Consider the following 10732-nt stretch of genomic DNA (forward strand, 5'->3'; position numbering starts at 1 on the left):
ATCCACCTCTAGGTTGCTTTCACCTGATGCCTCTGCTCCAACAGCTGCTGTCAAGTCCTCTGGGCCATCCACGCCCCCGAGCCCACCAGTCAGTCCTGTCTTCAGCCTGCGTGCCCGGCAGCAGAGCGAGCCGCACACCTGATCACCTCCTTCTAGGTCACACTTTCTCCTCTCGGCTTCTGGGTCACCTTGCCCTCTGGGTGTTGCTCTGGCCCCACTGCTCCTTCTCAGTCTCCTGGACTGGCTTCTCCTCTCCTCTTCCCCTCACTTCCTGTCCACACTCCTTGACCCTCTGCTGATCTTATCTCATTTCAACTTGAATACTGTTGTATCAGCAACTTGGGAATTTAAAACCAGTGTTACACAGTAGGCTCCCAAATCTCTCTCTCTCCAGCTCATGCCTCTTCCAAACCCCAGATGCATGGTCCCAACCACCCACTCAGAATCTCTGCCACCCACTCAGAATCTCCGCCACACAACAGCACTAGGAACACACCCACACCCAACTCCTGACTTCCTCTCAGCTGCTGCTCGGTGGCCCTCCCACCCCCGCTGAGGGCATCCACGTTTCAGGCATTCTGGAGAGTGTGGACACATTCTGGAGAGTGTGGACGCATCCTTCACTACTCTCCTTCCCTGACTCCTGAACATCTGTGGCTTTGACTCAAAGACCCTGCAGCTTCCCACCACTTACCCCGTCCTCCACTGCCTCCACCTGCATCTCACACTGGCTACTCCCTGCCACCTGCTTCTCTCCTCTGCTCTTGTCTGTTTCCCCAGCATCCTCAAGATTCCTGTCACCCTGCAAGTCCAGTTGCACCTCCCTCTGCTCAGAGCCACCCTGTCACTCCCAAAGTCCTCATCAGGACCTACCCAGCTCTTGAATCACCTGGGTCCAGCCCCCTGTGACCTCAGGGCCTGGCACACCCCACTGTACCAACTCCAGTCCAGCCCACTGGCCTCCTCTCTGCCATTCCAGACACAACCCCACCTCAGGGCTTCAGCCCTGGCTGGTCCCTCTCCCTAGGACACTGTTCCCCCAGAACATGAACAAAGCTCTCTCCTTCATCTCTTAGGGTCTTTTCAGGCTACCCTTATAAGACAGCTCCCCCAGTCCACTTCATTCACTACAGTCTACCTTATTTTTTCACAGCAATTCTCACTACCTGGTAGTATATTTAGGGCCTACTTCTTTTGTGTGCATGTTGGCGTTCTCCTCTCAACAGAATAAATATCCTTTGAGGGTGTTTGTCCCTTTTGTTTCCAGCTATGTTCCCAAAACCTAACATGAACCTAGAACTCTGCCAATAGCCAATAAATGCTTTTTGAAAAAATAGTAGGTGTGCAACAAAAGTCTGCAATGGGGAAAACCAGCAAAGCCCTGTGTAGACTGTCCTTGGCATTAGTAGATAGAAGGTCCCTGGTAGGGGGCACTCACCCTCCCGGAAGCTGGCTTGGGCCTGCCGCAGACTGTGAGGAACCAGGATTCCAAACCAGTTCAGAGGGTCCTGGGGAGCTGGCGAGGGGTCTGGCTCTGGGGTCCTGGTGAGGCCCTTGCGCCTGCGAAGAGCTGGAGAAAGGAAGGCTGGAGGTTGGGGGTCTTGTTACCTGGCCCTTTTCCTCTCAGTGACAACACTGAACGTGATCTGAGCTCATGATCCCTGAAAATACTGATGGGTGGAAAATCCTCTCAACCTTTTATGTTCTGGAAAACAGCTTACCACAAACAACCACCCTTCCCCTTGTGATTCAGATGAGTCTATCTACTCTTCCTCATGACTGTCATAAAACCAGCAGATGACCCCCCCTCCCCGTTTTCCTGTGAAAAAGCCACACACTGACGTTTCCCATTTTGCCTGAACGTGCTGAAAGGTCAGACAGACCCTTCAACTCAGGGTTCTTTGACTTACGAATGATTAATTGAGATTAGTCTATCCCACTAAACTAGCTAGATACTGAAATAAACATCTTCTGTTCAGCTGAGACTTCCTCTGATTGCAAAACAATCCCAATTGTAAAGGACTTCACCTACAACTTGTCTCTTTCTCCTTGTAAAAGTCTAAGGAAAAACCCCACTCTGCTGAGACATTCTGATCTTCAGATCTGGGGCGTTCTATCACAACAGCCTGAGTAAAATCATCTCCTCAGCTGTCGCGTGCATTGTGTCTTTGACAGTGAGACGGGCTGTGAAGGGAAAAAGCGGTGGCTCACCTGCCTCGCGGGGCCCCACCTCCTCTGGAGTCTGGGTGCCGGCTCTCACCAACCAGAACTTCTGGAGTCCGTCCTGGGCCTCGCTAAAGAACGAGAAGGGAGGTTGGATCTTGGATCTTGGCAGCCCCGGCGCGGACCCCGCCTGTCCACCCGCTGCAGCGTGCCAGGCTCCTCACCTGGTGCCGACGCGGACCTGGGGCTCCATGCGGGAGGCATACTGCAGGGGCCCTACCGACTTGGCACCCATGTTGTAGCGAGCTTTGGAGAGCGAGAGCCAGCCCTGGGAAGAGAGAGGAGAGCGGTGAAACTCGGTAACTTCCGCGTGCTGACAGGCCCGCCCGTCCCCAGGCTCCCACCTCCTCCACCCGGGCGTTCAGCGCCGCCCGCTTCGCCTCCAGTTCTTCCAGGTCCCCGAGCAGCTGCAGGAGCAGCGAGTCCAGCTTGGCCCGCAAGTCCGGCGCCGCCATGGCCTCGGCACACAGTCGGGTGCCGGCTCCTTCCAAGTTGCCCAATCAGCGCCCGCTGTGCCGGCAAGACAACCAATAGGCGCGCGAGACCCGCCCTCGATGGGGCGTCCCCCGCCCCCCAAGACGCCTCGCTGGCCTAAGACGCCCACCCGGCCTAAGCTGCCGGCTGGTTCTCTAGCAGGACAAGCGCTCTCCCCTCAGCGGCCTGGGGGAGGTGACTAGCTCCCGAAGAGGACTAGCCACCCGGACAGCCGGCGAGAGTCGTGGGTGGTTCCCAGTTGCTTCTAGAAGCGGCTTCATTTTAAAAGTTGGGCTGTTGCCATGACGATGAAAGGAGGCGTAGCTGTTCGGCAACCATTTTAAGGGAGGAGCGGCTTTAAATTTAATTCCAGAAGGAGCCGGTAGGCGACTCTCTGGTCGATCGCTGTGCTGCTTTTATAGTTGCGGGGCTATTTCGAGCCAACAATTATCATTATTTTAGCAGCCCAGTATCTTAAAATTGAATATCCCGCTCCGCGATGGTAGGTAGCGTAGTCACGGACGGACGCCTTTATTTACGGCCGTCCTAAGCCACGTGACAACACTTGACACTCCCCTACCGTATTGGTTGCTCCATGAGCATGCGCCTCCGGGCTGGCCAATCGCCTTGCTGCTCCCACCCGCCGTTCGCCATTTTAACTCTGGGCATTCTCGGCAACCCCGGTCTAGTGAGCCTAGTGAGGCCTCTGGCGACCTTCTCGGTTGAGGGCGGAAGCGAGGGCTGCCTTGCGCCAGCGACTCCGGCAGAATCTCCTGGGCCCACGTGGGAGCCGCGCTCAGGATGGTAGGAGGGATGGTTAAGCTCCTGATTTGGAGGCTGGGGGCTCGCGGAGGCTGGGGATGTGGCCTCTGGGCTCGGGGCGGGTGTCTCCGAGGCCCGGTCGTGCGTGGCGCCAAAGAGTCATCTGAGCGGGCCCACTGTTCCCCAGCTGCGCCGCGAGGCCCGCCTTCGCCGCGAGTACCTGTACCGCAAGGCGCGGGAAGAGGCTCAGCGAACCGCCCAGGAGAGGAAGGACAAGGTTCGGCGCGCGCTCGAGGGTAGGTCCGTCCCGCCCCCCGGTCATTATAGAGACCTTGGGCTTGTGTTTTAAAAACCAACGCGGAAAAGGCTCCTCAGTATAAAACGCGTTTAATTACCACTTGTGTTAGTGTGGTGAGCGTCCTTTTAAGTATTTACTGGTCTTTTTGCCTGTTGGGTCTTCCTGTTGGTTTGCAAATACCCCTTCCACGATGTTGTGAATTGTCAATTTTTGCTGCTGCAGCATCCAGATTTTACAGCTCGCTTGTTAATTAATTTACAGTGTTTATTCTTCCCAAATTAAAAAGATTTACGTGGTCCTATAGATATTCCCCCCGCCCCTGTCATTTTTCTTCTTGCTACTTTTTCCACTACAAGGTAACAAGAATAGCTTATTGTCTTGTAGCGCTGTTACGATTCCTTTGTATTTTAAAACTGTTAATTCGAGTAGAACTTAATTTTATTTGCGTTGTAAATTAGGAATTTAACTTTGCAAGAGTTTCCCCACTTTCCATTTACCAAACGAATGAATAATGAAGAGTCTGTCACACGTGCCTGATTGGAAATGCCATATTTATCCCGATTTTGTTGGTTCTTGTGTCAGTGGAGCTCTGTTTCCTATCTGATAGTACATCAGCTCAATATCTCCGTTTTAAATTCACTTTGATTTTCCTAGGTTTTAGATGTATAAAGCATATGTGGTATGTGTATGTATGTTTATATTAAGCATAATGTTAAAGGCTTGTGATTTATCTGCCCACGTTAAGAGATGAAAAATGATCAATATATTGAAATTCAGAAATAGTTTCCCCAACCTAGATAATCACAGTATTGAATGTTGTTTAAAAATAAACCCCCTTCCTTGCTTTTCTTTTTGTTTATATCATGCATGTTTGCATCCTTAAATCATATTGGTAGAATTCTTAATTGTAAGGGTAGTATTAGGTTGTGTGTATTCTTTTGCAGCTTTGTGTTTTTGTTTGGCATTGTTTCTATGATCGATTGAGTGGTGTGGGGGCTCCCTGAAGTGAATATTCCACAGGGTCTTCATCCATTTCCCAGTGGGTGGCGTTGAGCTTATTTTTCATTTGGGGCTGCCCTGCTGCTATGAACGTTCTCTTCCGTTTGCAGGAGTTTGTCCAGGGCATGTTGGAGAGAAGTCCTGGGTTCCAGGGCATGCTCCAAAGTGGGCATGCCCACAGCTCAGGCCCTCTGCCCAGCCCAGCTTTAGTTCACAGGGTATTTTTCCATCAGGTGTATACAGTGTTGTTTAAACTGAAGGCTCCCTGCACATGTCTCACTGAGTCCCTCTGTCTTCCTCCTACAGAGAACCGCCTGATTCCCACCGAGTTACGCAGGGAAGCTCTGGCCTTACAGGGGTCCTTGGAGTTTGACGATGCTGGCGGTGAAGGTGACCTTCCTTGACCCCGTGGCCATATCCGCTCCCTGCACTTGAGCCCACTGGCTTCCACGTCATTTCTCAGACACCTTGAAGAAAGGCTGTGCAGCTCCTGCTCCTGAAACTGTCCCCCAGGTGCCTCATGGCTCTGCACGGATGTCACCTCGAGGACCTCTCCCTGAATGCTCCCAGCTCTGTTTATATGACCTAGTATTAGCCCACTTTCTGCTTTGTTTCGTCAGTTACTTGTCTGCCTCCCTAGGAATGTGGGCTCTGCTGGGGCAGAACAGTGTCCATTTTTTCACTGCTTTGCCTTCAGTTACTAGCACTTTCTTGGCACCCAGATGTTTCATTCATTGCATTACTAAACAAATGTGAAAGAAGTAAGAAACGTTATAAATGTTTGTTATGATGGAAGAGCCTGTTACCTTTGGCCTTAATGGAATCTGGACTTCTGCTAACATGATAGCTACTAGCTCCATGTGATGACTGCAGCTTAGGTGAACTAAAATTAAATCCGATGTAAAGATTCAGTTCCTCAGTCACCCTTATGTATGTAGCCAGCGTGACTGGGGGCCACCCCCTTGCATTTCCAGCCTTGAAAGTGTAATCGAATAGTGCTGTTCCGGGTGGATTTGGCCACCCCAGGTTAGCATCGCCCTTCCCTAGACAACTTCACGTTCTTGCGCCTCATGCTCCTGACAGGTGTGACCAGCCACGTGGATGATGAGTATCGGTGGGCAGGAGTTGAGGATCCCAAGATCATGATCACTACCTCCCGAGATCCCAGTTCCCGCCTCAAGATGTTTGCAAAGGTACCAGTGCTGAGGAGTGAGTGGGAGATGCTCAGGCCCCAGCGACCCCAGTCCTAACGGGAGCGAGTTTGTGTGCAGGAGCTGAAGTTGGTGTTCCCGGGCGCCCAGCGCATGAACCGTGGCCGGCATGAGGTAGGGGCCCTGGTGCGAGCCTGCAAAGCCAACGGGGTCACTGACTTGCTGGTTGTCCACGAGCATCGAGGCACACCTGGTAAGTCTGATGGGAGGGAGCAGGGTGGCTGCCAGGCTGGCTGGCTGAGAGTGGAGGGTCTCTGACAGCTTGCCTGGCCCTTCCAGTGGGACTTATTGTCAGCCACCTGCCCTTTGGCCCAACTGCGTACTTCACCCTGTGCAATGTGGTCATGCGGCACGACATCCCTGACCTGGGCACCATGTCTGAGGCTAAGCCTCACCTCATCATGCATGGCTTTTCCTCCCGCCTGGGTAAGCGGGTAAGTCTTGGACCATGGGCTGAGCAAGGGCTAGGGGCTGGGCGAGGGGATGGGGCCGGGCCAGGCACTTGTCGCTCTCCTTCCTTCTGCCCCAGGTCTCTGACATACTCCGCTACCTGTTCCCTGTGCCCAAAGATGACAGCCACCGGGTCATTACCTTTGCCAACCAGGAGGACTACATCTCCTTCCGGTGGGTCTGTGGGCTGGGCCCTGTGTAGCGTCTTGACCTTTGTGTCCCTGTATTATTGTTTGTTGTTGACCCTGTAGCTGCTCCCTGCCTCCCCTCACCCCTGTGCCGTCCCCCTTGCCCCAGGCACCATGTGTATAAGAAGACCAACCACCGCGACGTGGAGCTGACCGAGGTCGGGCCTCGCTTTGAGCTGAAGTGTGAGTTGGGGGCTTTATCCCATATCTGGTGGTGGGAATGCTGGCTGTGTAGGTGACCGCATCGCCTTCCCCTCCTCCTCCCCCAGTGTACATGATCCGCCTGGGCACGCTGGAACAGGAGGCCACCGCAGATGTGGAGTGGCGCTGGCACCCCTACACCAACACCGCGCACAAGAGGGTCTTCCTGAGCGCCGAGTGAGCCCGCTCACCGGTCAGCGTGTGGAGCGGGAACTGGGGAGGGGTCAGAATAAAATCTGTGTGCCACAGCACCTTGTTTGCCTCTGAGTGGTTGCGACCAGTCTGTCAGGCTGAGCGTGAAGGAGGTGCGGTCCCCTCAGGCGGGGACCTGACAGCTCTGGGGCATTCTCAGGCCTGGCGGCGACACTGTGTCTAGGACAAGGCAGGGCCGATGCTCTGGCTTGCCCCTTGGCCACAGGAAGGGCTGCTGTCACTCAGGAGTCAGGCCCTGTGAGTTCTTCGTCTGGGAGTGGGGATAGTACTATGAGCACAGAGATGTCACTTTGAGCAAGACTTGGCGCTGGGGGCGAGCTCTCAGCTGGGGACAGACAGAGAATAAGTAAGATGCAAATCATTTATTCAGTTCATTGTGGCCTCCTTTGAGTGTCATTCGAGTTCCCCAGAGAACCCAGGGCACTCAGGCTCACCAGTGGAGGAGAGCTTTATAATAGCCACCTTTCCCTTTAATGATCTCTTCAGGACCTCTCTGGGTTACCAAGGATATACCTAGGTTATCTGGAATGAGTGGATTCACCCCTCTTTAAAGCCTGCATATTCAAGTTGTTTCCTTTTTTACTAACAAACACTGATTCAAGAACACTGGATGCACCTCTGTGCACATTTGTGCGAGTGGTCTGATGAGCACACTCCTACAGGTGGCCTTTCATCTTTAAAATGATCACAGATGCTGCTGAGCTGTGTTCCAGGAGGCTGTCTCTCCCAGCCACTGTCAGTAGGTCTGAGTGCCTGTGTCCCTGCTGGCACTGGGCGCTGTCAGACTTTCCATCTTGGCCAAGCTCTGGATTCACAGTGGTTCCCCAACTGAATTTGCATTTCTTTAATTATGATGGAGGTTCTGCATCTTCAGATGCTCATTGGCTGTTGATATGTGTGTGTTCTCTGTGACCTGTTTGCTCTTTATAGAAACAGTTGTTCACCTCTATAGTGACTGATTATTTTAAATCTTTTAATGGCAGAGAATTCCAAACATAAGAGCAGAAAGGACTGTGCAGTGAGTCCATGAGTCCATCTTAGTGTTGACCTGTCTGGTTTCCTTCGTAGCCCCACTCACTCCCTGTATCCACTCCATTTGTTTATTTTGAAGCAAATCCCAGAAACCATATCATTTAGTCCATAAGTATTTCCATATGCCTCTAAAAGAGAAGACTCAACAAGAATAACAATACCATTGTCACACCTAAAAAAATCAATTATTCCAAATTCTTTCTTTATATACTCCAATAATGTTATTTTAAATACCTAGTTAATATTCAATGTTCCCTGATTATGGTATGATGGTTTGAACTAGAATCCAACTTAGGTCCATTCGTTGTAAATCATGGACAAGTTTATATTTTTTTAAACCGCTTTATTGAGATGATTTGCATGTCACACAGTTCATCTATTTAAATTGTATGAGTAAATTTTTTTTTAAATCACATTCACAGAGTTGTACAACCATCACTGCAATCTAATTTTAGAACATTTTTGTCCCTCCTGAAAGAGACCCCATAGTCATTCCCCTCCCACTGTCTCCCAACCCTCAGCCCCTTGCAGCCACTAGTCTATTTCTGGTCTCCGTACACTTGCCTCTTCTGGACGTTCCATAGGAATGGAATCATGCAACACGTGGTGTCTTGTGACTGGCTTCTTTCACTTAGCACTGTTTCCAGAGTTTATCCATGTTGTTGCATCAATCAGCACTTCGTTCCTTTTTATTGCTAAATAGTATTCCACTGCATGTGCATACTGTATTTTATTTATTAGCACTTTATGAGATTTGGGTTATTTTTCACTTTGGGGCTAGTCTGAATAATGCTGCTATGAGCATTTTTATATAAGTTCTAAGTCTCCTAACCTATAGGGTTCTCTCTTTTAATCTTTTTCTTTGGAATTTATTCAGTTAGGAACCTGGTTTGTCTTGTGGAATTTCCAGAGTCTGGAACAAAAGCCCTTCCAAAGGCAGTTAGTTCCAATCACGGGTGGACACCAGCTGCCACTGTAACTGGAGAGAGTGGCATTTTTCCTGTTTGCCATATGCCAGACTTGTGGATGGGCCAGGTCAGCCCACTCAACCCAAAAGTTCTTAACAGTGAAGCAGTGAGATAAGTTTTTCAAATTTCTTCCTTTCTGTGCCTTAGCAAAAAAGGAAGTCAGAGAAGAACTGTACAGTAGGGATGTCAATAGTCTCAAAGTAACTCCCCACAAGCTTTCTAGGGTGACAGTGGTGTCTGCCAGGTTTCTCCACTGTGTAAGTTACGAATTTGCGACATCAGCGTAGGCTCGGTTCTTCACAGCCTTGTGAAAGCTTCCGTGAGCACCTTCCAGCACTCAGTCCATTTGGCTCTGTCGGGTGGCCAGTTAAGCTAGCACTCTGGCATTTGGTTTTTGGGGTGCTCAGGATCTGCAGGGCAGGGCTCTGCTCCCGCTACTCATGACTGCCACCAGTAGGGTGCGCAAGAGGGTTACCAGTAGCAGTGAGTCCCATTACAAGAACACAGCTTGCAGTTCTCTGGGAGAAGGAAGAGGGGCGGGCCAGGGCTGCTGGAGGAGGTCTTGATGGGGGGGGTCTTCCCACCCCCTACACCCAGCTTGAGCTGAGCAGAGGGCAAGCCAGGAGAGTGTGTATGTTGGAGAGACATGGCAGGGTGGTCAGTGTCAGGAGGACAGGCAAGTAAAGTAAGAGCAGGGCACGGAGCTGGGAGTGGACATGCAGTCAGAAAGACAGACACAACCCTGCTGGGAGCACAGCGGGTGGACTGCAATATTAGCCACTTCTGTCACAGGCCAGATAGGCAGAGAGACCCCCAAACAGGCAGACAAAGACACATAGACCCCTGGCAAGACAGACAGACTTCTAGATAGAATCTCAGAGAGAGACAGACTGCAGCAGGACAGACAACCAAACAAAAGGACAGGTTCTTGGACAGGTTCTTAGACAGGTGGGAAGATGCCCAGCCAGGCATCCAGAATGACCTGTGTCCAGACACATGGACACCCCTCCCACCCCGCCTCCAGCCAATTGGAAGGTGGCCCCAGCCAACCAAAAAACAATTCTCAAGAACAGACCCCCGCAACTGCACAGAGACATTACTCAGTAAAGAGACACCCCACTATCCAGTCAACTAGCCCACTAAACCTTCCGCTTGATAGACTTTCTGCCAGTAGGAAAGACCCCAGCCTATGAGAAAGCCAGGCCCTCAGTAGGATAGACAGATGCTCCCCAAGCCAGGGGGACAGAGGTACACCTCACCCTGTCGAACAAACAGACCGTCAGCCTCTAGTCCAACAGAAGCTCCCCAGCTAGCCAGAACACAGCCCCTGGGAAAGTTGCCCTACCTCCCGGTCGCCATCACAGATGGCAGGGACAGCCCATTGACCCTGCAGTGTTGCCTGTGCTCTCCAGACACTACTGTCTCCCATGACCATTCGACTTCCCAGTGATTCCCCTACCACCAGGGTCCCCAAAGACCTTTCGTAATCCCACAGTGGCTCTTCCCTGTTTACTCTGGCATCCTCTGGTCCCAAATGACTGCCCATGAGTCCTCGGGGACTCAAGAGTCTCTCTCACTCCTTCAGGGAGCCTCCATATCTTCTCAAAGTTCACTTGATACTTCTGTATCCCCGCCACCCTGAGACTCCAACAACCCATGACCATCCCAGAAGTCTGACTGACACTATGGGCCTGAGTAGGAGTCGCCAATGAC

The 10732-nt window shown here is 51.6% G+C and overlaps 2 protein-coding genes across 2 annotated transcripts in view; one reads left to right on the forward strand and one right to left on the reverse strand.

Annotated features, from left to right (window-relative positions):
* Positions 1-2796, reverse strand: part of VMA22 (vacuolar ATPase assembly factor VMA22) — a 4260-nt gene extending 1464 nt beyond the window's left edge. Inside the window, exons 1-4 of the mRNA XM_010970216.3 lie at positions 2568-2796; positions 2388-2491; positions 2212-2294; positions 1439-1570 (exon numbers count right to left, since the gene is read on the reverse strand). Coding sequence (XP_010968518.1) covers positions 1439-1570; positions 2212-2294; positions 2388-2491; positions 2568-2678 — 430 coding nt within the window. The 5' untranslated portion in view covers positions 2679-2796. The remainder of the gene's footprint in view (positions 1-1438; positions 1571-2211; positions 2295-2387; positions 2492-2567) is intronic.
* A 546-nt stretch (positions 2797-3342) lies between these two features.
* On the forward strand, positions 3343-7057 carry IMP4 (IMP U3 small nucleolar ribonucleoprotein 4). The gene is made up of 9 exons (XM_010970215.3): positions 3343-3501; positions 3647-3755; positions 5063-5146; positions 5840-5949; positions 6028-6160; positions 6247-6401; positions 6497-6591; positions 6715-6788; positions 6875-7057. Exons 1-9 carry the CDS (start codon positions 3499-3501, stop codon positions 6985-6987), a joined length of 876 nt encoding a protein of 291 aa, XP_010968517.1. The 5' UTR covers positions 3343-3498; the 3' UTR covers positions 6988-7057.
* Positions 7058-10732: the final 3675 nt, after the last annotated feature.

Source organism: Camelus bactrianus, chromosome 5 (genome assembly GCF_048773025.1).
Source record: "Camelus bactrianus isolate YW-2024 breed Bactrian camel chromosome 5, ASM4877302v1, whole genome shotgun sequence".
Taxonomy (NCBI): Eukaryota; Metazoa; Chordata; class Mammalia; order Artiodactyla; family Camelidae; genus Camelus; species Camelus bactrianus.

Excerpts from the sequence above, each read along its gene's own strand:
- IMP4 (XM_010970215.3), top strand. Across the intron at positions 6,402-6,496 it reads CCTCCCGCCTGGGTAAGCGG|GTCTCTGACATACTCCGCTA; the intron begins GTAAGTCTTGGA and ends CTTCTGCCCCAG. Across the intron at positions 6,592-6,714 it reads GAGGACTACATCTCCTTCCG|GCACCATGTGTATAAGAAGA; the intron begins GTGGGTCTGTGG and ends CCCTTGCCCCAG.